At 59.6% G+C, this 27,303-nt stretch overlaps 2 protein-coding genes across 6 annotated transcripts in view; one reads left to right on the top strand and one right to left on the bottom strand.

The window, feature by feature from the left end:
- Positions 1 to 20,318, top strand: part of SKAP1 (src kinase associated phosphoprotein 1) — a 140,652-nt gene extending 120,334 nt beyond the window's left edge. For 3 of the 4 annotated variants that reach the window (XM_061343141.1, XM_061343139.1, XM_061343142.1), the window contains 4 exons: positions 3,568 to 3,630; positions 8,053 to 8,165; positions 18,809 to 18,926; positions 19,439 to 20,318. In XM_061343141.1, the coding sequence (XP_061199125.1) occupies positions 3,568 to 3,630; positions 8,053 to 8,165; positions 18,809 to 18,910 (278 nt within the window). In that variant the 3' untranslated portion in view covers positions 18,911 to 18,926; positions 19,439 to 20,318. Of the gene's footprint in view, positions 1 to 3,567; positions 3,631 to 8,052; positions 8,166 to 9,681; positions 10,219 to 18,808; positions 18,927 to 19,438 lie in introns of those variants that run through there. The other variant, XM_061343140.1, reaches the window with a different exon arrangement.
- Positions 20,319 to 22,421: 2,103 nt separating this feature from the next.
- SNX11 (sorting nexin 11) lies at positions 22,422 to 27,272 on the bottom strand. Of its 2 annotated transcripts, none has more exons than XM_061343144.1 (7): positions 27,173 to 27,272; positions 24,735 to 24,783; positions 24,526 to 24,612; positions 24,075 to 24,175; positions 23,784 to 23,882; positions 23,410 to 23,622; positions 22,422 to 22,651 (listed from the first exon to the last, which is right to left on the bottom strand). In XM_061343144.1, exons 2-7 carry the CDS (start codon positions 24,753 to 24,755, stop codon positions 22,510 to 22,512), a joined length of 663 nt encoding a protein of 220 aa, XP_061199128.1. In that variant the 5' UTR covers positions 24,756 to 24,783; positions 27,173 to 27,272; the 3' UTR covers positions 22,422 to 22,509. The 2 variants fall into 2 exon arrangements, with proteins under 2 accessions (XP_061199128.1, XP_061199127.1); XM_061343143.1 differs by lacking the exon at positions 27,173 to 27,272 and adding an exon at positions 25,174 to 26,120.
- Between the last annotated feature and the right edge of the window lie 31 nt (positions 27,273 to 27,303).

Here is a 27,303-nt window from a genome sequence, read left to right as displayed (position 1 = left end):
TCCTGAGCCATCCCCTAGCCCCAGCCCTGCAAACACCCTTGACACAGCACATCAATGGGAATGGGTTTGATGGACCCTTATCTCAGAGATCTGACCCCATTTCTTTGTCTGGCCTGGCTGATGGAGCACAAGAGCAAACCCTTTGTGTTGTGCTGAGGTGGAGGGGTGGTGAATTGAGGTGAGGCAGCTTTTAGAGGCTCCCTTCAGCTCCCCTGAGATTCGGTTTGGTGCGAGTGGAATCTCTGGGCTGTGTTACCTGGAAAATCAGACTGGAGATGATGAGAAAGCTCCCTCCCGGGCACACAGTCAGGGCTGTAATGCAATTACTGCCCTTCCAGGAGATGATAACGTAACTGCATTAAAGACCAGTGCTTGTTCTCTAACAGTGCACGAGGTCTGGAGGTAGCAGAGCACCAGCTCCCTGTTAAAGGAGCCAGGAGCAACCCTCAAAGCGCCTGCAAGGGTGACACCCTCTGCAATAGCTCTTGGTATAGCAGAGCCCATGGTGTGATGTGCCCCAGGGCTTGGCCAAGGGCTCACCTGAGCCTCATTCAAACCCATGTGTGGTTGTGCCTCTGCTCCCCTGAAAGCAGAGCCCTTTGGTTGCTGTGTTCAGCCTCTCTCCATCTCTCACCTCTGCTTCCTGGGCTGCCCTTCCTCTGTTCGCATCCTCAGCTCTTTGGGCAGCAGCGTTCTCTGCCCTTGGGTGCGCCCACAGTGGTCCCTGGGCTGGGATGGAGGCTCCACAGGGGTCTCTGGGCCCGTGGGTGAGAGGTGCTGATGGTTGGCCAGGCTGAGGGCGTTCAGCATCCCTGCCTGCTTTGGTGGCTGTGTCCAGCTCCTCACTGCCTTGGGGCCACCAGCACTGACTGGAGCAGCTGTAACATCTGCTGGGAGCTGGCGCAGTGTTAAGGATGGATCCCATCGCTGCCCTCCCTTCAGGATGCAGTGTGAGGATGCCGACCCTGGCAGCTGGGTTCACCCTCGGTCCCTGTTCCCATGCACATCAGTGCCCTGATGCCCCATCCCTGGCAGTGCTCAAGGCCAGGTTGGACACAGGGGCTTGGAGCAAGCTGCTCCAGTGGAAGGGGTCCCTGCCCATTGTGTTGGAGCTGGAGGAGCTTTGAGGTCCCTCCAACCCAACCTATTCTGGGGGCATTTGTTGCCACGAAGGGGCAAGCTCCTCATCCCCCACAGGCCCCAGTTCCTGCAGCTTGGATGTCGGTGGTGGTGGCACACTGATGCCAAGGGTGCAAGGGGTGAGAAACCAGTCCCAGGGCACAGGGGCAGGTGGGAGAGATCACGAGCCCTGAGCTCATCCTCCCTGCTCCTTCACCCCCTCAGTAGGAGCAAGGAACAGCCTCATCCAAGCTGGGATCTCCTCCGGGCCCAGCTGCCTCCCTTGTGTCCTGAGTAAAAACAGAGGGAAAAGGATGGAGAAGGGAAGAAGGGGGGGGGAGATGAAGAGATAATTTCCTCAGCAAGTCATCGTCGTTAATGAAGTTTTACAAAAACAGATACAACCAAGGAAAAATAAAATTTCACAGGTGATAAATTTTTCCAATTTCCCTGGCAGAATTCGATGGGATTGTTAAATTAAGAGTGAAGGTGTCTGTTAGGAAGCAACGAGCAGTGATGGGTAATTTTATAGAGTGGAAAATTGAATCAAATTGCTACATTAAAACACAGCTCCTCTGAGAATCTGCCCCAATGCCCAGGCTGCTCCAGCGCAGCAGGGGGGGGGTACAGCCATGCCTGGGGCTTGGGGCTGCCCTGGACCACTCGGGATGCCCATAGGGATGGCAAGGTGAGGTTGTGATGCTCTGCACAGGGATGCGGCAGCAGGGGAAGGGCACAGCCCCCAGGGGATGCGTTTGTCAGCGTTTCCCTCTGATCCATCCCTATAAAGCCGGGATATTGGATGGGATCGGACACCCCAGGGGAGGCAGACTTGGGAGAGCGCCTGGCTGTGGGGCCGTGGTGTGATGGGAGCTGCTTCCCGTGGGAAGCTGAGCCCCATCCGCAAGGACTGCTCCTTACTGCAGCTTTGCCAAAGGCACAGAGTGAGAGGTGAGCAGGGCAGAGGGAAACTGAGGCACAGGGGAGAGCCTTGTCCAAGCCATGGAGCAGCTTTGCTCCGCTTGGAAACCCAGAGGCACCGTTTCCTCCACGGCACGTGGATTCCTGCACCAGCCCCGTCTGCTGCTTCCCAAGGAGCTTGTGTTTGCCTGTGAGCAGGGATCTGGAAGAGGTTTCCTGAGGACAGCCTGGCTCCGGGGTGGAAGCGGTGCCTGCAGGATGCAGGATGTGCACAGCAGGGATAGGGGGAGCCCCTGGGCGCAGGTGGGGGAATGATGCTGCCCTGCTTTGGAGGGCAGCTTTGGGGGTTTCGTGGCATGCAGGAGCTGGTTTGATGGCCCTTCACCTCAGGAGATGGGATACAGGGAATCGGTGCCATAGTTAAAGGATAAAGGAATCCAGATGTGAGGGTTTGGGGGTGGGTGGGGTGGGAATGATGGGGAGGGAGCACTGCTCTGGATACATTTCCCTTCTCTTTTACACATGCAAAGAGCAGGCAAAAGGCACTTTCCATAATTCATTTTGGGATCAATGCTAATGGGATCCTGCCTCGTCAGGGGCCGACCCCTACAATAAAGTCTGATTTATTTAGGAAAGATTTTTGGGGGCCGTTTCCCATCTTAATGGGGGGAGCAGCAGCAGCGCCCCTCCGCCATGGGATGCGATTTGTAAGGGGCAGCCAAGCTCTGACCTGGTTTGCATCGATCAGCTCCGGCTGGGATTGACACCGGAGCAGCCCCAGCGCTTCACTGACCCAGCCTGGGTGCCTGTTGGCTCTCCCTAAAGGGGACAGCAAAGCCACATCCCCTGGGATGCAACAGGGATTCCACACTGGAAGAGCTGTGCCGAGGCTGCTCTGTGGTCCCCAGGGAGGCAGCAGCAGTGCAGGAGGTGCAGATGGGTTTGGTTCTGTTTTAGAGATAGAACATGGATATCAATCAGCTTTACATAAATACATGTATAAAATACAGAGATATCAACCGTAGATGGGATCGAGCTCTTATCCGTGTGTAGATCCTTGCTCCCATCTGCCCCTGGATGTTTTCAGCGCTTCCCCATGACTTCCATCCCCTCCTTCCTTTACCCTGTCCCATGGTATTGTTTCTTATGATTCCCTTCCATGCCACCCTGCCTTTGCTCCCCCTTCTCCTCCTTCCCTTCTGCTCCTGTCCCCGCTCCATCCCATCTCCATCCCCGCATCCCGCCTTGCGTTCCCAGCGCCGTCCCGCACAGGGAGCGCTTTGCAGGGTGCGGCCCCCATTTACGAGGCTCTAAGAAGCGATTTGTTTGCCCCGTGTTAACAGCGGTTCCTGGGTTCATGCAACACGCTTGAAAATACGATCTGTGACTTCCTCCCTGCCCACTCGCCACAATGGAGCCGGGGATTTATGGCTGTGGCCGTCGGATGCTCTCTGCCTGCCGGGGGCTCTGGGGTAGCAGTAACGCTCACAGCCCTTCCCCTGACAGCTCTGCTGCTTCCCTTCCCAGACGAGGAGCTCGATCCCCCCTTCCCAGAGGACAGCAAGGACCCAGGGAGCAGGCAGAGACAAGGTAAGAGCCCACCCTGCTTTGGGCAACTTTAAGGGATGCTTGGGGGGGGCTGAGTTCCGCTGCCTTTGAGCATCCTGGGGTGTGATGGAGGCTGTGAGGAGGATGACCAGGAGACCCTGAGGCTGGGCTGGGGGAGCTCTCCCCATCTTCTCCATGCTGTGGGCATGGGGGATGCTTCTCCTTTATGGACAGGACCCCATTGCTTTAGTGAGCTCTTGACGGAGGAGCCTCAGCATCCGTTCCCCTCTTGCCTGATGGAGGCTCTCCCATCCCTGTCCCTTGTCCCATCCCGGACCCCAGAGACGGAGCCAGCTCCCCCCATGCATCCCACTGGGGCAGAAACAACCTGGGGAGAGGGCAGGAAGCAAATCATGGCCCAGAGGAAGCTGCTGCAGGGCTGGATCTGGGAGCGGGAAGCCGGAAGGACACAAACAGAGGAGCCAGCAGCCCGGGAGCCGGCCATGGGCACCGGTTCCACCCCTGCTTCTTCCTTAAGGACCTGCGCTGCGGGGCCGGAGCGGAAGATCCGTTTCCTCCCCGCTCCCATCCCTGCTTCCTCCCGGCTCCGGAAAGCAGCTCCTGTGTCCAAGGAGCTGGGGCTGGGCTGGCCAGGGGCTTCCTGCTGCCCTGCTCGCTCCATCGCACGTGGAAACCATCCTGATGCCCAAGCCTGGCTTGGGGGAGCTTCCACCCCATCCTGATGCCCAAGCCTGGCTGGGGGGAGCTTCCACCCCATCCTGCTGCCCAAGCCTGGCTTGGGGGAGCTTCCCACCCATCCTGCTGCCCAAGCCTGGCAGGGCTGGGGATGCTCAGCCCCATGGGGATGCTCCATGAGCATCCCGCCTGTTGGGTGATGGAGAGCGGAGGGGTTCACTGGTGGATGCTGGGGGTAATGGGTGGCTAAAACAGCTTCACCCGTGCTTGTGCTCGCCTCAGTGCGCCCCAAGCATTGCCCAGCTGGTTCACCCCTCCCAGAGGACCCCAGTGCCCAACTTCCCAATGTTTCTGGAAAGCTGGATCCAACCTTTCCCTTTACCCATCCAACCCCTTTGGATACGTGTCAGGCAGTTGTCCCCAGCCTGGGAGGGTGCTCAGGCCTATTTCTGTTGAGGCCTTGGTAGCAAAGACAGGGATGAGTCCCAGCTGCTTGCAGAGACTGGAGCAAGGCTGATGTCCCCATTCCTCATGGATTTGTGGAGCCTGGTACCAGCACAAAACAACATCCCCATCTTCACAATCCATCCCTTGTGTCCATGCAGCTGCCTCAGGGCAGGGGAAGGGAAGCAGGAGGCGATGGGACCCTTGCTCCTTGCCTGTCCCAACTGCCCCATCCTCAGCGGGGAGTGGAGCCCGGCTCCATGCAGGCTGGTGCTGGAGGTGGTGATGAGCCTGCACCCCAAGGGCATCCCTCGGCTTTGGCACGACCCTGGCAGGCACTGGGACACCCTGCCCGTGCCCACCAGCATCCGCCTGCGGTGGTGATGGTTGGTGATGGTTAGAACCGGTGCAGCCACCGGCAGCCTGGGGATTGCTTTCAGCCCTGGGTTGGTTTGACACCAAACAACGTGTTTGGAAAGCCAGGCTGTATTCCAAGAGGGAAAGGTCATCACAGCCCCAGGAGCCCTGACCCGGGTGATGGGCACTCTGGTCCAAGGGCACCAAAGAGATGATGGGAGTCCTTGGGATGGGGGGGAGGGAAAGGACTGGTTCTTCATTCTGGCACCCGATGAGCATTTGGCTGATGGAAAACCATTGTTTCCCAGTTCGAGGAACCACAAGGATGCCCCGATGCTGGAGCAGCTTCAGGCTGCTGCTCCTGCCAAGACACTCATTCACTCTGCTCAAGGCTGCTTAATCCCAGGCATTGGATGGGCCTGGGGCTGCTGCTGTGGGTGCAGAGCACAATTCCTCTGCTTAGCAAAGCAAAGCCTCGCAGGCTGCTCCCTGTCACCCCCCATGGGCACAGCAATGGAACCCCTGTCATCAGGCTTCAGCATCAACAGGCTTCCCAAGGAAGGGGCTGGGATGGATGGAGCCTCTCCCAGAGCCTCTTGCTGGGGCTGCAGGGAAGATGATGCAGTTGTCACGTTTGGCTGGTTCTGTTAATGAGAAGACCCCTAAGAGCAGGCTCTCGTCCCACTTAGAGCAGTGTAAAGCAGTGAAATCACAGCTCTGCTCTGGACATGCAGTTCAGGGTCTTGATGTGTTTAAACATCACCTCGTCCCTGTGTAAGTGAGCAGAGTGAATGCAGGAGTCCTGCGATGGCTCATCTGCATCCAGCCCACATCCCGCATCCCACATCCTGCATCCCACCTTGCACCCAGCCTGGAGCTGGCAGGTCAGGAGGGTCGTGGCCATCCCCCATGCCCTACAGGGGCTGCAGAGCGCAGTCCCCCCTGGCCTGGCCCTGTCTTGAAGGAGCAAACCCGGAGCCAGGGTCCCTTTCCTGCCCTCAGGCTTTGCTCCAAGGAGCTGCTCCTGGTACCTGGCACCAAGATCTGGGCCGCTTTTGAAGCTGCAGCAGGGGATTAAGAGCGGAGCCGCGCTTCCATCGCGGGGCATCTCCCTCACCCAAGGCCATAAAGGCTGCCCTTTGGAGGCAGGGCTGGAGGGAAGGGCGAGAGCTTCCATGCAAACCTCCCCGGGGGCTGGAAAACGTTGTCCCTTTGTCCTGCCGTGTGCAGGTGCTCCTGCAAAGCTCTGCTTTACCAACAGCTCCTTCCTCTGCTCCTTGCTGAGGGGGGGAGATGCCTCCAAGGTCCTCTTGTTCCTTTGATGAGCAGGGAAGAGCGGATGCAGGAGGGGGAGGCACCTCCCCAGCATTCCCAGTGATGAGGGAGAACCGGGATAAGGTTGGCTCCAGCTTCCCAGCAGCATCCTCACCCCAGGCAAGCAGACCCATGGGTCCCGGCTGCACACCAGCACGGGAATGGGCACTTTTGGCCCTGGAAACCCCTTGTAGGAAGCTGTAGTTCCTATTTCAAGGCTCTTCCCCTCCCAGCAGTGACACAGAGGAGCTGCTGTGTGGGATCGCTGTCCTTAAATCCCTTTGCCAGCACATTAACAACGATGCTCAAGCATTACTGGTGCTTTTATGCCCCCCGCAGCAGCCTTTCCCCACCCTCATCTCACAGGGGACACCAGCAGGTCGGTGCCAAGCCACTGGCTTGCATCCCCATCCCAGGTTGTTCCCTGCATGGTGCTGGTGTCCTCACACCCTCCTCTAATGACCTTCGGTGTTAATGACCGAAGCTGCTGCTCGCCTCATCCTCCTGCTCGGAGAGTTCCTCCGCCTCCAGTTCATCACCTCTGGCTCCTGCACTTAGCACAAGCTGAAATAACTCAGTAGCTCCTACTCCTCCTATTCCCTTCCCAATCTTCTCCTCGCCACTGCGTGCTCCCCCTTTAATACTTTCCAAAGGATGCAGCTCTACTTTGGTGGGGTTTTTTTCTCCCAGCCTAAGTTCCCCAGGTCCCTAAGTCATTCCAGTGCCTCCCTGCTGTGCCATTATCCAGCTCTGTAATGTCCTCTTTCATATTTAGGTGATCAAATCTGGGCACAGCACTCCAGATGCACCCTTATCACTCAGTCCCTTAGACCATATTAGAAGCACTGCCTCCAACATGTGCTCAGTATGCGCTCTTTATGCTTCCTGGGCTTGGCTCAGCTGTGGAGAGCAGCACAGACCCCCTGCAAGGCTCCAGTTATCCATAGGGGTCACATCACGACGATGTCCGTGTCGTGACATTTGGGTTCACCCCCATGTTGGTGCTGAGCCAGCAGAGCAGTCCTGAGGCGTGAGCCAGGAACGTGCTGTAACCGTTGTCTTGTGTGCTTGGGACCTGGGAACGTGGGGGGTTGGGATGGGGTTTTTGGTGCCGGGAAGGATGTGTGGGATGCACTGGGACAAGCCGCTTCCCAGCCCGCAGACTGGGCAGAGCAGCTCAGTCTGGCATCAGGCACATCCAGACCTGAGCCTTCAGCTTGCGTTGTGCCCTAGGAGGTTTGGGACCTTCTCTGAGCTCCTGCAATGGGGGTGAAGGCGGAGATTTGCTCCCTGCTCTCCTCCCATCCCTGTTCCCACTCCGTTCAGTGCTGTTGGCTTCCTGAATGATCCCAGTTCCATTGCCTGCAATGCCCTCCTTGGTTTCTATCCTGAAGGCTGCAGCATCCTCCCTGCAACATCCATGTTAAAGAATGGTGTTCCCCTCCTGTGGCCTCTGGCACGGCAGGGACACTGCATTGCAGAGGTGGTGCTGGGGCCCTGTGTCCCCTTTGGACCAGGTTATGGATCTCCAGGGCTCAGTTTGAGCCTGTGGAGGAGATGAAGGACTTGGGAGAAGGGAAAGGCACCACCCCACAATCCCAGTATTTCCCCATACAATTCCCTGTCACCCTGACCTCTCTTTGCTTTTCCCAGAGGGTCCCTGGCAGGATTATGCCCATTACTACCGAGGCCTATGGGACTGCAGCAGCGAGCATCCCGACGAGCTCTCCTTCCACCGCGGAGACCTCATCTACATCCTCAGCAAGGTAAAGCATCCCCGTGCTCAGCGTGGGGCTCACCTGCAAGGTCAGGAGCTGATGGAACTGGTCCAAAGCAGAGTTCAGTGAGCAGCTCAGTGGAGGGGGGAGCGGGATCCCCCCCCCCAGGGCCACTGCTGCCCTCACACGTGGATTTGGGATGCCCTAAAGCAGGATGCTGCGTGCTCTCGCTGCCGTTTCCCATGGCAATGGGCTCCCTACGTGCTGTTGCTCAGGTAGCACAGGGGTAATTGAGTTGCTCAGCTGGGTGTGACCGGGGCTCCCTTCAGCAAGCACACGCAGGTGAATAACCTGTTTGCATCAGCGGGGGTGCTGTGACCCCCTCCTGCCCCGCTCAGCACCGCAGGGCTCTGTCCTGGCTCCCAGCCGGGTCCCACCGGACCACGGTGGCCTCGGTTTGTGACAGCCATGAATGGGGGCAGTTGGGTTTTCACAGCCTGGTTTGTGTTAAAGGGACCTCAAAGCTCGTCTGGCTCAAGCCCCAATGGGCAGGGACCCATTCCAGTGGGGCAGCTTGCTCCAACCTGGCCTTGAGCACTGCCAGGGATGGGGCAGCCACAGCTTCTCTGGGCACCCTGTGCCAGCGCCTCAGCACCCTCACAGGGAAGAGCTTCTGCCTAAGAGCTCAGCTCAGTCTCCTCTTGGGCAGGTTAAAGCCATTCCCCTTGGCCTGTCCCTACAGGCCCTTGTGAATCAGATTTGTTCTGGCATGTCCCTATATCCCCAGTGGGTGATCAGACACCGCAGTGATGGGCAGGGGAGTGGCAGCATCCCGCCTCTCCTTGGAGGTTTTGTCCATCAGAGCCCTTGGGAACGGACCTACAGTGTGGGTGCCCTTTGCTCTGAGCCATGCATTGCAGCAGCCCCATACCCAGCCTGGCCCCGCAACCCTGGCTGCAGCCAGCATGGGATGGATGCTTTTAGCTGGGATGTTGGAGGCCAGCTCCCGTGGGTCCCCTCGGCGGCAGCTGCATCCCTGGCAGCTTGGGCTTCACCATCCCGTTCTGAAAGGCCGAGAATTCCCAATCTGTGGATCTCAGAGCACTTTACAATGGCATTTAGTGACTTGCTGGCCCCCAGGATGGAGCTGACATGCTCTGGGCACTGAACCCACATCACCTCCTTTACCCAGGGGGTGACACCGGTGCCATCGCCGGTGCCCCGGTCCATCCCACTGACAGCAGAGCAGGTCGGGCCCCCCCGCTCCAGCCCTGCACCAGCTCGGGGACACAGCTTGGAGTCACGGCAGGGTTTTCGCTCTCTTCAGTGCCTCCAGATTGCGACTCTTGTGCTGGTTCCCTCACACGGAACCGATCGCTCCTGAGAGCTTTTCCCCCATCAATGGCTCTGCGCGATGGATGCTCACGGAACGGAGGCGGCGAGGGACGGGGAGGGGGGAAGGATGGAGGCAGAAAGGAAAGGGGGGGGGGAAGGTGTTTGAAAAGCCTGCTCATTCGGCTGCGTTTTAATTTCCTTTTCAATCTTGTCCCAATTAATTTCGCAGAATTAATCTCAGCGAAGCCAAGTCGGCAGCGCCGGGGCGGCCGCTTCAGCAGCGCGGCCGCTGCGGCTGCACATGAAATAGGAGCTAATATAAAACCCCATCTGGTGGGTTTGAAACGCTGCTGCTCGGGCCCTGTCTGACATTTCCAGCAGCAGCAGGGAAAAGTGGTTTGGGGGTTGGTGGACACCGGTAGATAGAAGGGACTTGGGGATGTGAGGGATGCTGCAGTGGAGGGATGCAAGGGAAGCATCGTCACTGCTGCATCCCTCCTTGGAGCGGTCCCTTTGGTGCTGGAGCCCCCCAGCCCCTTGCCACCAAGAGGCTTTGACTTTGAACCAGGGAATGCCACTGTCAGGGGCTTTTCTCATCATTCCCAAACCCAGGCTTGAGGCTCTTCATTGCACCCCAGTGCTGCCAGTGCTGCGTTGCTGCAGGGATAGTGGGAATACCAGGGCTGGGAGGGGGGTCACATCTGGCCAAGCTCTTTCCCCACCTCATCACCCTCCTTTGCAGGGACCCCAAACCACCATGACCCTGCTCAGTATCAGATGGGATAGTGCATGGGAGGCAATGAAGCTGGGGGGGAGGAAGCAGTGACCCCGGCACCGCATCCCTTTTGCCGGCATCGCGCCCCTTTCCCCTGGCTGAGTGATTTGTACGTTATGATAATGATTTGAATGCAGTGAGACTTCCTATTTTAAGTGGGCTTAGTTGGATGTGACAAGCAGGCCATAAAACCGGATAAGTTAATTCTCTCAATTGCTTTCAATGAAAGCAGGGGGGGAAATGGGGAGAGGGAAGGGGAGGGGGGGGGGAATATTCCCATACTCCGGACCCGGAGCGAAAGGTGTATGGTGACATCTAGTGGCATTTTGCATGGGTTTAGGGCCATCTCGCTTGTGGGGAGAGGCCATGGGCCCCCCCAATGCGCTGAACCTCTTGGGTGATGGAGCCAACGTGTGATGAGCCCAGCCGGGCTCAGCGCCCATCCTGGGGCCGTGGGTCTGCCCCCGGGGCTCGGCCGTGTTCCCATCCCATCAATAACCCCTGGGGGAGGGCAGTGGGGCTGGGGCTGGGGTCAGCTGGAAGGCAACGGTCAGCCACCGGTCAAATCCAAGCGAGGGCCGGCCCTGCTGCCCCCCCGGCGGGAAGCAATGGTCCAGAACGAGCCCTGGCAGCCTCATTCCTCCCAGGTAATTTGTATAAATGAGGGGACGTTGGCACAGGCGAGGACAAAAGGGAGGCCGAGCGCTGGCGGCAGCGCCGGAGGTGCCCCAGTGCCCCTCTGTTCCCAGTGCTGCAGCCTAAATCATGCCACATCCATGGGGAATCACCCTTGTGTCCCCATTGGTGCATGCCAGATTGTGCCCCATCCATGGGGATTCACCCTTGTGCCCCCAGTGCTGCATCCTAAATTGCATACCATACATTGGGACTCACCCATGCGTTCCCACTGCTTCATCCTAAATTGTGCCCCATCCATAGGGACTCATCCGTGTGTCCCCAGTGCTGCATCCCAGATTGTGTCCCATGCATGGGGATTCACCCGTGTGTTCCCAATGCTTCATCCTAAATTGTGCCCCATCCATAGGGACTCATCCATGTGTCTCCATTGCTGCATCCCAGATTGTGCTCCATGCATGGGGATTCACCCTTGTGTCCCCAGTGCTGCATCCTAAATTGTGCCCCATCCATTGGGACTCACCCATGTGTTCCCAGTGCTTCATCCTAAATTGCGTCCCATCCACTGGGACTCACCCGTGTGTCCCTATTGCTGCATCCCAGATTGTGCCCCATCCATGGGGACTCACCCATGTGTCCCCAGTGCTGCATCCTAAATTGCATCCCATCCACTGGGAGTCACCCATGTGTTCCCAGTGCTTCATCCTAAATTGTGCCAAATCCATTGGGACTCACCCAATGCCTCATTCCACACCGTGCACCAACCCCGCTGCTCTCACCCCCGCCAGCTCCCCTGCCCTGTGCAGTGGGCACTGATGGTCCCTTCCCCATGCTCACGGGACCCCAATACCACCCCAGTGCTCTTGGGGGGCTGTTGAAACAGTGCCCCCCAGCCCACGGGCTGGCCCATGGCTCCTTTGGGGGGGGGGGGTCAGGTTTAAAGCAGTCCCCGACCATTTATTTTGCCCTGAAATGCATAATAAATGCTGTTAAAGACTTTGGCTTTGACAGAGGTAATAATAAATTCCCAGTTAAAGACAGTGGTTTAATTCCTTATCCCCTCCAATACTGCGCAGAATAAACTATATTCATCACCGAGTAATTTTTTACCACATAAATCTTTAAAACTAACCATCGGAGGCTGTTGAGGCTGAAATATTGGGAATTTATGAGATATGCCCATGTAGGATTGGATTCCGAGGCTTCCATTTGAATATATTAGAGAGGAAATTTGTGTCTTTAAGTGTGACAATCCTTCCATTTTCCAAAGGCAGCTCCTCCAGAGTCAACTCTGCCTTTATGAGACAGAGATTTAGTAACGAGCCCCTTGGTAACCTGGTTTGGGGGGGGGGGGGAGCAGCTTTTGCCCTGGTTCAAATGGGTGCCAAAGAGAAAAATATTGAGAAATTCCTATAAAAGACTGAAAAAATCCGCTTTTTCTTCCCATCTTTAACAAATGGGAGCTGATTTCCCGGCTTCTTTCATAAATAGAAGTGGAAATTTCACTTGGGGTTGCGGCGAGGGGAAACACAGAAGCGGAGCCTCGGCGTTCAAACCATCCCTGCCCGGCCATAACTTCCCCAGGCTGCTGTTGGTTTATGGATTATCCACGTGGATATGGGGCTAATACAGCGGGCGGGTAGGTGGAAGTGAGCCGGTTTGATTTCAGGGGTGGTTAATGGGGACTAAAGGGGATGCGAGGATGAATCCGTGATTCCAAAACAGAGCAGAGGAGGATTAAATCCGGTCTCTGCCCCCTTGAAACTGGGGGTTTTGTGTTCCTGAGCCCCCTTGTTTTGCTTTGCTGATGTCGGACGCCAGCAGACAGCAGAAATCTGAGTTCATTAGGGAGATGGAGATAATTACAAGCCCATCTCCCAGTTCAGGGTAACATTTATGCCAATGGATGTGGTAACATTTAAAGGCGACCCAGTGCAAAATGTCACGTACGGTCTGGTTTCATTAGAGGCGGGTTAATAGAGGGGTGGAATTGAACTTCCCAGGCCTGCCTGTTAAGTAAGACATTCCCCTTTTGCCATAACTCCATCGCCACAGACCCCATCCCCGATGGATTCAAGCTGCCAGGGCTTCATCCCCTCAAATCACGAGTGGGAAGCGGCAATCACGGCAGCACCAAACCCTGCGGTCAAGGGAAGGAGCCGATCACACCCCATTAACCTCCAGCATCACCCCTTGGTGCTCTCCTCCACCAGCCGCTGGCGCATCCCGCTCCCCTCCCATCTCCTTTCCTCTGTTTCCCCCCCTCTTTTCCAAGCTGCTCCATCTGTAACTGAGCAAACATCTTGATTTTATGGCCTTTTGCTTTGTAACGCGGAGGGGAGGGGGGGAACGGAGGCGGCGGCGGCGGTGGGGGGGAAGTAGTGGAATGCCTAAGTAAGACTTTAATTCCAGATTCATTTACGCGGTGGCCATGAAGTTGTCACAAAGCATAATGCAGTATTTAATTAAAATAACACAAGTGCATCTCGCTGTGTCCCGGGGAAGCTGTCACCGAATCACAGCCGCCGCTGCCCGCCTTCCCTTTATGAGCCAGCGGCGTCGGGGCGACGGCTGAGGCTCAGGCTCTTCCCCTCCTCCCTGCCTTTCCCCACTGCGCTTCCCCCATGGATTCGGGCCCCTCGGTGTGATTTTGCCTGTGGAGGGGATCACAGCGCCCCGGCGCTGGCTCTTTTGGGGTGTTTGGGGCTGTGGGGTGATAGAGAAAGGGGCTGGGGCAGAGGGCTCCGGTGCCCCCCCGCTTCCCACCCTGGTTTGGGTGGGAAATGGACCCTCGCAGCAATCCCTGCGGAAAGGACGCGCGTTTCAAGGTCATCAGTTAATGAGGATCATAAATCCTACGGGAGGGATGAAGCCGCTCCGGGGCTGGCTGGGGCTGGGGTTTGCGCTCTGCGGAGCGGGTGCAAAGGAGAACCAGGGCGCTTTGGCACGTTCCCGGTGCGGGAAGTTCCCGGGAAGTCAAGGAGCCGTTTCCATTGCCATGACCCCTTTGCTGCTCACCATCCTTTAGCCACAGCCGCCCCCCGCTCCCCCCAGCCCCAGAAACCCGGATGAGTTCATTAATGAATGAAGGCGGGAGAGCGCTGTGACCTTTATGGGGAAGCAGCCGCTGTAAGGACACCTCGATAGCGCCCATCGCTGCTCCCATCCGCACCCTATGGCCGGGGGGAGCGGTAACGGGGCCAGGGCCGGGGCTTGGGGTCCCGCTGCCGCCGGTGCCGGTGCTCTCTTGTTCCGCCGACCCGCGCCTGACCCCGCTGGGGTCGCTCGGGAGCCGGTGGATGCGGCTGCCATGGCAACACGGGGATGCGCTGCCGGGCAACGCGAGCATCTCACACACACACACACACACACACACAGAGCATTCCCCCTTAGACACCCCCTGCATCCCGGAACCCACATCCCTCCCTGCAGCCCCGGAGCACCCTCCCCTGCACCCCACACATGCTGTGGGGTGATTTGGGGGTGGCAGCCCGGGAGGAGCAGGACCCTCAGAGCCCCTCCAGCCTGATCCTGATCCAGGGATGGGGAATCTCCCACCCCCTGGGCTGCCAGTGCCCCAGCAGGAAGCATTTCTTAGGTCTGGTTTGAATCTCCCTATTTTCATTTAAAACCACTTTTCCCCCTTGTCCTATCACAACAGGCCCTGCTAGACCCCATCCCCATCTTTCTTACAACTCCCCCTTCTAAGTATTGGAAAGCCACATTTGGGGGGGGTCAGCCTTAGTGTGATGGGGAAACTGAGGCAGGAGCGGGATGCACCCGAGCTGGAGCACAACATTTGCAGGGGGCGGGGGGAGGCACCCGGGGGTGCTGTGCCCCAACACCCCCCTCAAGCTGTGGCTGTTTTGGGGTCTCCCCATCACCCAAGCATCCGTACCCGTTTTATATGTGAGCAGGATGGAGCTTTCTGGAGCAGGATGAGGCCCTTTGGAGAGGGGAATGGGGCTCTCTGGAGTGGGATAGGGCCCTCTGGAGCAGGATGGGGCTCTCTGGAGTGGGATAGGGCCCTCTGGATCAGGATAGGGCTCTCCAGAGTGGGATAGGGCCCTCTGGAGCAGGATGGGGCTCTCTGGAGTGGGATAGGGCCCTCTGGAGCAGGATGGGGCTCTCTGGAGTGGGATAGGGCCCTCTGGAGCAGGATGGGGCTCTCCAGAGTGGGATAGGGCCCTCTGGAGCAGGATGGGGCCCTCTGGAGCAGGATGGGGCTCTCTGGAGGGGGGGCTCACATCGGCCTCACGCACCAAGGGAGCACCAATAAAAGCCATTCTTCGGCAGTGATTTTTGCACCGTTCCAGCCCGTTTCCTCCCACCCACCCCTGCCCATCACCTCCCAGCACCGGCACGATCCCTTCCCTCCGCTTTTTTCACCCCCTTCCCTTTCCCCCTCCCTCTCCCCTGTCCGAGGGGCGCAGGAACCCCATTCCCTGGGAACCGCGCTCCACTAAAGCCCATCCCCAGCTCCCCCCCCGTGCACTCTCGATGAACCTGTGCTATTGCAGCAGCGGCCCCTCAAGTGCGGCGGGGAGGTGATTTAGGAGGATATTAAAGGCAACGTGGAGCTTCGGAGGCGCCACAGATGGGCAGAGCAGATGAAACGCTTCCGTCCCATTGCGCTCGCCTGCGGTGCCCGAGGCTCGGAGCCGTGGTCCGAGTGCACCGGAGCCCCTGCGCTGCATGGCACTGGGATTAACGCAGCCCTGCCCGTGCCGCTATTGTCTCCCAGCCCCTCCAGCTGCACCTTCTGGATGCGGTGCCATCATTCCCCATGGATGCGGTGCCATCATTCCCCATGGATGCGGTGCCATCATTCCCCTTAGATGTGGTAGCCTGTCGCTAGCTCAGCAGCAGCAGCATCTCAGGCCATGGTGCCTAGGGGTTGGTTGGGTTTAATCATAGAACCCCAGCCTGGGTTGGGTTGAAGGGATCTTAGAGCTCATCCAATTCCAACACAATAGGCAGGGATGCCTTGCACTGGAGCAGCTTGCTCCAAGCCTCATCCAGCCTGGCCTTGAGCACTGCCAGGGATGGGGCAGCCACAGCTTCTCTGGGTTCTGTGGCAATGCCTCACCACCGGAATAATGTCTTAATATCCCTATTTTTTTCCCTAGTATTTTTGGTATGTGGAGATCCTGATGGGATGCCACACATGGACCACAGTGGGATTGGGTACACAGACCCTGATGGGATGGGACTCTGCAGCACCCTGGCACAGGCACTGCAATGGGACAAGGGGAAGGAGCAGTGCCCCAGCCCCAGCCCCAGCCCCAGCTGAGGGTCCTCAGCTCCTCACAGCAGCTGGGAATTGACTCATTGGGAACAAGTGGGAATCATTGCTTCATATGGGGCTTTACCCTACAAAAGAGCAGTGTGATGGGGGCGGGCTGTGGCACAGGATGAGCATCACCCAGATTAACTCCCCTGTGCACCATCCTGGGTGAGATGCCAAGGAAATGGCATTCCCAGCCACATCCCTCGGCTGCCTCCCACTGAGGACCAGTTCCCCCTTGATTCCAGAGCTTGCTGCAGCGCCGGGCTGGGTTTTGAGGTAAGGAGATGTATAGCTGACCTGGTATAAAACTCCCTGGTGTCAGCCGACCCCTCGCGCTCCCACCATCCCTCATGCAGGAATCAGATGCCTCCATTTTCCTAACCATAATGTATGGCACACAAGCACTAATAATGGGGCCGAGCAATCATAAACCGATAAGTCCCTGACTGATTGGCTTTTCCTTCGGCATCCATCAAAGCATCATTGATCTCCTATGTGAAGGGGGGTGATGAATGGGCTTCCCGAAGCCCAGCGGGGTTGTTTATGAGGGAGTGCGGTGGCAAAGGAGAGCTTGGGAGCATCAGCAGAGGAAGGGAGCTTGTGCTGCTCTGTGGGGGGGTCGGAAGGGTGACTGGAGCTGTGGAGGCTGCACATCGAGGTGGGGGGACCTGAGGGGACAATTGGCTCCATCCCCACCTTTGGTGACTGGATATGGGGTGTCCTCCCCAATGGGGGCCCAGGGGCTCCACGTTCCCGCAGCATCATCTCTCGTGGGTGATGCTGGAGCAAGGGGGAGCAAGCAGGTTGTGGTGGTTGTGTTGTTTCCTTCCCCCCCCCCCCCTTTTCCTTCTCCCTTTGTCGATGGAGATGAGCACCATAAAGCCTTTTATGGCCCCGTGCACCAACCCACCATAAACACCCTGATGGTGGGCGATGATGGGAACGAGCGTCTGCACCAGGGAATGGAACAGGGAGAAGCGCTTCGAGGGGGCTTCATCCTTCTGGGGTAGAATCACAGCATTTGGGGAGCGGAGCAAGGCCATCGTGGCCCTATGGATGGCTGGGCTGGGAGGATGGGTGGTGGGGTGAGCCTCACATCCAGTTCCCTGTTCCATTCCAGCCTGGAAGGGGTTGCTCATCCCTGCTGTGCTTGTGAGGCTGGAGCAGAGCATTGGCTTTGCTCTGCCTCTTGAAATAGCCCAGGAGCTGGGGTAGCACCAGCACCCATGGGTGCAGCCTCCCAGCTCCTGCTGCCCTGATGGAGCTCCAGCATCCTTCTCCCTCCTCCGGGTGCACAGACCTCGCTGGAGCAGTTCCCCTCCCAACTAACGGCTTTTCAGCCCCGTCTGTACCATCCCAACCGAACGACTTCCCCCTCCCCACCTCGTCCGCGCAGGTCCTGCGCACAGAGGCCCCATTAACGTGTAATTAGGTAGATCCCAGCAAAACCAGCCTCAGATTCCCTCCCCTCCCTTTCCAACGCGGGCACCATCATGTAAATGGGAGCCGAGCTGAGGCTGCGCTGGGCTCTGCCTCGCTGTGCCAGCGCTCTCCTCGTTTTAATCGCTTAATAAAAATTAGCATAATTAAGGAACATCTGTAGGATGCAGCGCGGCGCAATTTGGCACTCGGAAACGAGGACTTGGCCGCCATTGCGGGGAGTTTAATGTTCTTTTAATTCTTCTTGGCACCGCGCACCGAAATCAGGGCTGGGAGGGAGCGGCGCGGCCCCGCCTGCCTCCCGTTTGCGTCTCCCTCCCCTGCTTCAGGAGCAGGCGAGGGGCCCGCCCGCCCTTCATCCCAGCGCACCTCGGAGGGGTCGGGCTGGGCCTTGCGGGGGTCCCCATCGATGCTGGGGTGCGTCTGGGCCCCTCTGCCCGCAGGTCTCCGGGCTGCAGCCGGTAGAGCCCAAGTTCCCCTGCGGGGTTTGCAGGATTCGCCCTTGCTGGCTGCTGGGATGGGGCTCGCATCCCTCCGTGCTGCTGGTTTTCCATGGAGGGGGTGAGTCAGTGCGGTTTGCATGGGGGGCCATGGGGAGCAGGGGGATCCCAGCCCCTTTCCTGGCTCCAGTGAGGGCAGCAGCATCTGGAAGCATCAGGAGCAAAATCCATCTCTGGGGACTCGATCCTGAGCAAAGCCCTTTTCTTCCTGCTGGGAAGCAGGGATGAGGTTGGAGACCCATTAAACGCCCCAGGCAGGCGCAGGGGCCGGAGCTCGTGTGGGACACGGGATGTGCTGCTGTGCACACCACTGTTAACATCCACCTCCTTTACATAGTACCTGAGTATCTCCTGTTCTGATGGCAGACTCCTCGGGCCTGTGTGTTCCAGCTCCTCTCACACACACATGGAGTGTGAAAAGCTTTTCCTGTTATGATTTGCCTCCCATATCTTCTGTCATGGAAGAACCTTGGGAAGGGGCACGTGAAGCAGGCACGGTCCGGCTGCAGAGAGCTCCAGGCTGGGACCTGGGCCATCCCAAGGGTTGACATCTGAAATGAGATCCCCCAATTCCCACCCCAGGGGGTGAACTGAATGCTGAGCTTCCAAGCCATGGACCTTGGGGTGAAGGTGGGGAACGGGGGGGGATGAAGGGTAGGAAGGGCAGTGATGGGTTTACCAGCGTGCCAGCACTGACCCCACTGTGTCCCCTCAGGAGTACAACGTGTACGGATGGTGGGTTGGAGAGCTCAACAACGCGGTCGGGATCGTCCCAAAGGATTACCTGGCAGCTGCCTATGACCTGGAGGAGCAATGAGGACCCATCAGCCCAGGTGAGGGGTGCGTCACAGAGGTGGCAGCTCTGTTCTGGGGTGCACCAGCATCCTCAGGGTGCTGAGCCTTGAGAGCTGTCTTTGGCTCCATCTCCTGGTCCCTGTTTTACATGGGAGCAGGTGAGCTCAGGAAAGCCATCTGTGGCTGAGGGACGATGCCTCCGTGCCCCATGGCCTTCCGTGGGTCTCAGATCCTTCAGACTCCATGGGGAGAACCGCGGTAGAACCCCAGCAGCCACCAGCGCTGACACCAACCCAAACCAGGCTGGGGCTCTGCGATGACTCAAACAAAACCCATTACGGGGGAATGTGGGAGATGGGGAAGCTGAAGGCAGGGTCAGGGCTGGGAAAGCGGATGGGGTCTGCAGCCAAGTCCTGGTACCCACCTGGGGCAGCGAGACCTCCACATTCACCCAGTCACATCCCAGCCTTGTCAGCCCCTCTGTGCCATGTCAATGACTCGGTGTCCCCTTCCCACCATCACCCCTGTCTCTCCCCTTCCCCAAATCCAGGTGCTTCTCTCTCCTTGACCATGCTGAGATACCACCGACACCGTCCCCATCACCCTACAGGCACCCGTTGCATGAAGAGACCCACGTCCCATCACTGGAGCCCTGCCTGTGGTACCCACAGCAGCGCCATCAGGGCACAGTGGGGCACGGGGGGTGGCACCCCACAATAAAGCCGTTTTCCTCTCCACGTTTGGCTGCTCCAGACTTTGCCGTGGGGCTGGAGCCGGAGCTGGGTGCAGACAGCGCCTTTTCACCCCCAGCCCCAGCTCTGAGCATCCCCAGGTGTGGTCCAGGCCCGTTGGGATCCCCACGGCTGAGGATTAACCCGGCGCATCCGGATCCTCCTCCTCCTCCCGCACTTGGCTGAAGGGCCGCTAGATGGCGGTAGGTACCTGCAGACCGCGGCCTTCCCGGGGAGGGTGCCCGAGCCCCCCGGGGCTGCACCGGAGCAGGAGCATCGCCCGCAGGGTGAGCCCGGGTACCGGCACCGGCGTGCGGGTGCTTGGATGGGGGGGGACCCGTTGGTGCCCGGTTCAGAACAGGCGGGGTTGTTGGACCTGGAGAAGAGAAGGCTCCTGAAGGGGAGACCAGAGAGCAGCTCCAGTGCCTAAAGGGGCTGCAGGGAGCCTGGAGAGGGGCTTGGGAGAAGGGATGTAGGGACAGGCCAAGGGGAATGGCTTGAACCTGCCCGAGGGGAGCCTGAGCTGAGCTCTTAGGCAGAAGCTCTTCCCTGTGAGGGTGCTGAGGCGCTGGCACAGGGTGCCCAGAGAAGCTGTGGCTGCCCCATCCCTGGCAGGGCTCAAGGCCAGGTTGGACACAGGGGCTTGGAGCAAGCTGCTCCAGTGGAAGGGGTCCCTGCCCGTGGCAGGGGTTGGAGCTGGAGGAGAAACTCTCTCTCAGCTCCGCGCTCACCCTCCCCTGTCTCCAGTATCCGTCTCCCCAGCATCATTCCCAGGAGTCCTTTGGGATCCTGGCAGGGAGGAACGGATGCTCTGGTGTAAAAGGGACGCGGCCCTGGCCCTGCCTGGCTGCATTCACCCCAGCCCAACACATGGGGAACGGCCCCCGGGGGCCTGATCCTGCCCCAGCTCCACCACCGGCATCGAGCGCTGAGCCCTTGCTGGGGATGGAGCTGGGGCCACAGGGGCGGAGCGGGGACGGGAGGAGGGCAGGACCCCCCGGCGCTGCAGCGGGGGGAGCTCTGCCCTTTGTGTGCAGCGGCGGCCGGGGGGGCTGCGCTGTCTGGAGCGCATGGCCCGGCTCCAAGGCCTTGCTGCGGCAGCAGGAGCAGTGCCAGGCAGCGAGGGCACGGGCAGGGGGGGCCATGGCCTCGCTGCTCCGGGTGGGGAGGGCTCTGCGTGCTCACCCCATCCCCCTGAGCCAGGGACCGAGCCGGCCCCATGCGTGGAGAGGGCACGGTCGTCCCCCCCGAGCCCTGCATGGGGCCACCAGGCAGGACCCGCAGCCCGGGGGGGTACCTATGAGCAGGGATGAGTGCTCCCCCCAGGGCCAGCTCTGCTCTGAGTCATTGCTTTCCCCATGGCTTTGCAGGGCTGATCAACCCCACTAAAGGTGGGGCTTTGAGAGGCAGCGGGGCTGCAGCCCTGAGGCGGGGAGATGGGCTCCGAGGGCCCTGTGAGGAGGCAGGAGAGGGGACGCAGCCCCCATGGGCTGCCCTGTCCAAACCCCCCTTCCAGCCAGCACTGGCTGGCTCCTGGTGAGGCATCAAGTGGAGGATGCAGCAGTTTCAGGCCATGCTCATGGAGCAGAGTACCAAGGGCAGGATACGGCCCTGCCTGAGGGCACATTGTCTGCATGAGGCTCTGCACAAGCAAAGGGCATGCGTGGCACAGGAGCGGGTCCATGGGCACATCTGGCCTCACAGCTGCACCATTTGGAGCTGCACAGCTCATGAATAACCATGAATATGCATGAGGGGCGCAGCCAATGGCTGCGGAGCGCCGGCAGCTGCCACCCTGTGCCATGAACTTCTCCTGACATTTGTTTTCCCAACCCTTCCTGGTCTTTGGGGGGGGGCGGGGGGTCAAGACCCCCCCAAAGCCAAGCCCAGCACCCCAAAACTCACCTCAGGGACCCCTCAGCCCTGCCTGGGCCCTGCCAGGGTTCTCGTTGCTGCCCAGGGCAGCTCAGCCCCATGGCGAGAGGTGCAATAACCCCCTCTGGTCCCTAGAGCCATGGCTCTGCACTGAGCCGGGCCTGGGCTCAGCTGGCTCTGCCCATGCAGCGAGGCCACCACGCAGCCAGTCCCTTCCACTTCATCTTTATTTCAAGTCAGAGCACGTCGGCTCTGCCTTCACCAGTGCTGAGAGGGGAGGAGGGAGGTGCAGGGGAGCACAGGGAGAGGCAATAGGAATAGCCAGAGCCCAAGTGCCGCTGGACACTGACTCTGAGGCAGTCTGCATGCTCCTGCTTTCCCAGCTAACTGGATCCTGGCTGGGAGGATGCCCTATGCCATCAGTGTGCAAGGAAGGAGTCTATGGAAGGGGCATCCCCTCAGAAGAGTGGGAGAGAAAAACCTCATCTCTGCTCATCCCAGTGCAGGCAACCTGCAGAGCGAGCTGTGCCAGGAGGCCACAGACACGGATCTGGATCTGCATCGCACATGTGGGCACCAGCCCCAGGAGCTGCACAGTGTGGCTGTTGCCGGGGACATGCAGCCTCCCCTGCCTGCAGTACTGAGGGGAACACAAGGGACTACACTGAAGAGCCCTCCCCTGCTCCACAAGGAAAACCCTTCCTCCATCATGCTGGATGTGAGCCAGAGCATCGCCCCCCGCCCCAGGCCAGGGACACCCCAAGAGCAGAGAGCCCCTGAGCCCTGCTGCTGCTCCCATCCGAGAGCAAAGGCCATGGGGAGAACAAACACAGGTTGCACTAAGCACTACATCTCCAAAGAGGAGAGCGACAGGAACGCACTGCCTGGGGACGTCAAGGACAGGCAAGAGCCATCAGGGAGAGAGCCCAAGTGCCTCCACCCTGCCCAGCCCTGGCTCGGCCGCAGTCCCTCTTCCAGCGAGGGCTGCAGGGCAGGGGGAGGTCTCCAGCGCCGGTTACTGCTCCTCACGCCCTGCTCCCAGCGGCTCTGCCGCCTCCTCCGGGCTGTCCGAGTGCGGCTCGTCCATGCCGAAGTCGCCCCAGTCCGGGAAGCTCTGCAAGCAGCTCGGCCCTTGAGGGCTCCCCAGGCCTGCACAGCTGGGAAGAGAGGAGGGGATGTGGATGTGGATGTGGGAATGACGCAGGGCTGAGGTGCCCGCCTGTCTCCAAGACAACGGCTGCCTCCCCTCCCCTCCCCGGCACAACCCCAGCTCCCAGCCGCTCGCCCTCGCACGCAAACCCCGAGCACAGCAGCAGAGGGGGAAGCTGCCAGCAGGCAGAGGCCGCCGGGGCTGCAGGCCCAAGGCATGGACAGAGCCACCCTGCCTGCGTACCCGCCCCTGGCCCTGCGCTGCTGCTCACCCCCAGAGCCCTTCCTGAAGCCAGAAGGGCTCTGTTCCAAGCAGGTCTCTCACTGGAGTCCAGACACCCCCCCTCCCCAAGGAGATGCCTGATTCATTCCCCAGCAGGCAGCAAGCACTGTGAAGCTCTGATGGGCACAAGGAACTGCAGAGCCCACTCGTGCTGCGAGGACAAAGGCAAGATGCACACAAAGCTTTGGAAGCCCCCAAAGGCTCCTCACTCTCCAGAGATTAAGGGAGGAAAGCAGCCAGAGATCTCAGCTTAAGGTCTGAGAGACTCAAGCTCTTTCCTTGCCCATGGCCAGGGCAGGTCACCCTCCTGGTGTGCAGCACAGGAGGCTGCTGGTGACAGCCCAGGATGCCCAGCTCCGATGGCCTAACCCGCAGGGATGCAGGGCTGGGGAACACATGCTCAATGCATCCCCTGACTGGGACAGGGAAACTCCAAACCATGCAGGGGGCTCCGGGCAGCTCCTTGGCTCGCTCCTGCCTTACCTGCCCTGCAGGTCCCCCCCCGGCAGCAGCGCGGGGCGGCTCTCCTCCTCCTGCACCCAGCCACAGTTGGACATGGCATAGTGCAGGATGGCTTCCGTCACCGTCTGTGAGCCCTGGCCTTGCACACACGCCTCTATCTCGGGCACCGAGAGCTGGCTCTGCAGGAAGAGGTGCAGGCGGCTGTCGGACAGGAGCACCACGTTCTGCACCACCCTGTGCACAGAGAGGAGGGCGGCTGAGGCAGGAGCACCATGGGGCGCCCACCCCGCCAAGGGGACCCAGCTCTGCTGTCAGCTCCCAGGCAGCATCCCTGAAGCCAGGCTGGAGCAGGGGGTCCTGTCCCCCCCTCCAGCCCTCACCAATGCAACACTCACTTCTCCAGGAACTGCTGCAGCCCCTGTCTCCGCTTCTCGATGAACTCATCCGTGCTGCCCACGAAGAAGGTGGATTTCCCGGGCAGCTCTGGGACAGGCCTGCAGGGACAGAGCAGAAGAACCAGATCACCCCAGTGCAAGGAGACACGGGGGGGCCCCAGGAGCTCAGCTATCCCATGTTAGTGCCTGGAGTTTCTATCCACATCTCCCTGAGTTCACGTGGGTCAATGGGAAACAGTGTCTGGCTGCAGGAAGGGGACAGGAGGGAGAACAAGGCACGGGCATGCTTACACCAAGCCAGCATTCTTCTGGAGCTGCCTCCTCAGCCACACGAATTCACGGTACCGGCGCCGCACACACGAGGTCTTGGCAGTGAAGGCCTTGCTGTTGGTCTGCAGAACAACCCCAAAACATGGGAATAAGCCACATGACATGGGATAATCCACGTGCTTGAGGTGCAGCAAAGCAGAGGAAGGCAGGAGCTTGCCTGCCCAGAGCTCAGGGACTAAGGGATCCCCTCAAAGCAATGGGGTTTGGAAGAACTCAAAGTGCCTTGAAAAGCTGAGCAGGCTCCAGGGGAGAAGCTGGGTCTCAGACCTGCACAGGAGGAGGGTGCTGAGGGCTCCCCCTTCCTGGCTCCTTCCATCCCTGCTCAGCACAGGCACCCATAGCCACACAAACCCAATCAGGAGCCTCACGACCCAGCTCTGGAGCTCACCCCTGGCCCACAGCCACAACTCACGTGGAGGAAGATCTTATAATCCACATAGGAATTCCAGGAGCCTTCATTCTGCACCCGAGGGTCCTGGACACGCACCGTGGTCAGCTCCTAAGGCACAAAGCACTGCCTGAGGGGGGGCACGGTCACCAGCTGCCCCTCAGACCCTGCCCAGCACCCAGCACCCCTCACCCCAGCCAGGAGCAGGGAGCCCAGGTCAGAAAGGTTCTTACTTCCTCTCGGTTCTCCAACATCCTAAAGGCAGAGCCCAGCGGGAAACATCTGGAGGGAGAAAGGAGAAGGTTTTAGGAAGCCAAGATCAACACAGGAGGGTCTCACAGGGACTCTGCACCTCCCAGCATTGTCCTATCCCATAGGAACCTCTCCAGCCCCCACGGCCACGCTCTCTGCCTGCTCCTCTCCCTTCAGTCACCACATCAAGAGGATGCATTCAAACCCCCAGCAAGGAGAGCATCCAGCTCCACCACTGTGTGCTCCTGCAGGACTTCCTGTTCTGCACCACCACCACAGTGCCAAGGCTTGGAGGAAACGGGGGGGAACAGCAAGATAAGCCCCACAGCCCCAAGAAAAGCACAATGCATCCAGTGAAAGCCTTTCAGAGAGGGTCCCCCCACCCCACAGACACCTTGTCTGCACACAGAGCAGGAACACTCGTCAGGGGGAGCTGGAAGACCAAACATATCCCATGGCCTGGCTTCACCTCGCCTGTGGGATGGGTTGGAGGCGGTTTTGGAGCCCCTGGGCTGAGGCAGCAGCACTTTGTGCTCACAGAGCAACCCTTCACCTGTTCCCCATTCCTGGAGCCGTGCCTTTTGGGCCATGGGAGCTGCCAAGTGCCAGGCAGCACTGGGGAGCCAGCCTTTATTTATACGCTCAGATGCGAAGCGAAGCTCTTGTGAAGACAGAGCTAATTTTAGCTGGGACACGGGGAGGGGCTGAGCCACAAACCACGCTGGAAAAATCCCGCTCCACCGGTTTGCAGGTGTTTTCCATAGGCCTTGGAGCCACCCCATCCCAGAGCACACAGAGCCTTCATGGCAGCAGAGGGGAGCTCGGGGATAGAGAGCAAAGAGAGCCCCGCTCCGAGCTGCCTCCCAGGAGCTGAACTCTGCTGGAGCTGGGTCAGGCCGCTGCTGTTCCCAATTGGAGCTGTATAGGGGGAGGGCGAGGGGAACCTCCCAAAATAACCCCCAGCCCACGCCGCAGCCCACGTGATGCTTCCCCTGGGGAAGGAGGGGAGCGCAGGAGCCAAATGTGACACGAGTGAGTCACTGCTCAGCACGGGAAGAGGGGGAGCTCCGGCCTCCCCCGTGCTGGGGGCTCCCAGGGAGACTCAGTCCAGCAGCAGGGCTCCACCATCCTCTTCCCTGGGGATGCTGCCGCCCATCCCGTTGCTTTTAGAGCTCCTTGCTTTGCGTAACAGCCCTGGTGAGATTACAAATGCAGGAGGGAGAAGAGGGAGCCACAGAAGTTGCCTAATGGCACAGGGGAGGGTTGCCAGGAGGAGGAATTCACTCTCCCAGCTATGGAAAGGGTGCTCTTAAGAACAGAGGGACCCACAGGGAGGAGGTGGCTCCCTGCAGGCAGCGAGGAGCAGGACAGGCGGGGATGAGAGTCTGAAGGCTCCCATCTTCTCCCTCTCCTTCCATGCAGAGTTGTACCAAGAAACGTGTAATCTTATTTATGCCTTATTTGGAGTTAATTGATCTTAACTTCATCAATCAACTTACACCCAGGGCAGGAGGCAGCTCCCAGGCAGCTTTAAGCAGTTGCACCAAATCCTCTTTCAGGGCTTTTACGTAAAGCCTCGCTCTAAGGGACCCTGAGATATGCGGTTGGGTCCGGTTTTATCTTCCACCCATCTGTGTTCCAGTGCTCCCGGGTTCAGGCTTTCAGGGTCTCACAGTGAGAAGAGGTGGAGGGCAGAGAGGCACATCCCATGGCCCTGCCCAGCACGGCTCCGGATGCAGGCCCCCGTGCTCACACTGCGGACAGAGAAAGTGACAGCTTTTATCTCTGCCCTGCTATCTGCTATCTTCCTGCTGACTCAGACACGGCCTTAACAGCAGCCTCCATCCCTCGGGATCAGCGGGACCTGCCTGGAACGCTCTCTCCCAACCAGCACGCACCAGTGGCAGCCCAGAGGCCCCACTCCAGCCCCATGCCCTGACGGGCGTCACGTCCATCTGTGCCCGCACATCTCTGCTCCAGGCGCCTTCCAGCCCCACGGGAGGCTCTGGATTTAGAGGAACGCCTGGCAGAGCTCCACTGCACAAAACCGGGAACGAGCCCCGTTTGTTGCTGCTTTTGCCCGTCACGCTCGGGCAGAGCCGCCCACAGCCGGCACCGGAGCGGCTCTACTGACGTCGTTTCCCCATTTGGGAAGGAAGGGGCCCCCCGTTAAGATGGGAGACCCAAACCCGGGCTCCGCTGCCCACCGGGGGGGGGCCCAGCCAGCCCACCGCCCCGACACCCGGCCCCTGGGACTAGTAACGGGGGGCCCGGGCCCAGCGCCCGTTCTCGGGGCCCGGCCCCGCCGCCTCCTCCCCGAGCGGGTCAAGGGCTCCCCGCCGGGGCCTGGGCGCTGCCTACGCGGGGCCCGGCCCCGCACCGAGCAGTAACGAACCGCCCCCCCCGGGAGGCCCCTCACCTCCTCTCGCAGGCCGCGGCCCCTTTAAGCAGCGCGGCAGCGCGGCGGCCTTATACCGCAGGCGGTGCTTCCCTCTTCCGGCGCGGGGTGTGCTGGGAGTTGTAGTTCACACGCTCCGAGCAGCGTGCGTC

The sequence above is a fragment of the Neopsephotus bourkii genome, unplaced genomic scaffold (assembly GCF_033783945.1).
Source record: "Neopsephotus bourkii isolate Nb327-2 ecotype Australia unplaced genomic scaffold, CSIRO-AGI_Nbou_v1 NB_1821, whole genome shotgun sequence".
In the NCBI taxonomy this organism is placed as follows: Eukaryota; Metazoa; Chordata; class Aves; order Psittaciformes; family Psittacidae; genus Neopsephotus; species Neopsephotus bourkii.
The sequence above is the reverse complement of the archived record's forward strand: the minus strand, read 5'-3'. Positions and strand labels throughout refer to the sequence as shown.

What these genes read in the sequence shown, in the direction of transcription:
- SNX11 (XM_061343143.1), bottom strand. Translation starts at nt 25,535, where the DNA reads ATGGGGTGGCTCCAAGGCCTATGGAAAACACCTGCAAACCGGTGGAGC. An exon ending in CTGCAGCAGTTCCTGGAGAA is followed by an intron (nt 23,623 to 23,783) that starts GTGAGTGTTGCA and finishes CTCTGTGCACAG; the next exon opens with GGTGGTGCAGAACGTGGTGC. An exon ending in GGGGGGGACCTGCAGGGCAG is followed by an intron (nt 22,652 to 23,409) that starts GTAAGGCAGGAG and finishes CTCTCTTCCCAG; the next exon opens with CTGTGCAGGCCTGGGGAGCC.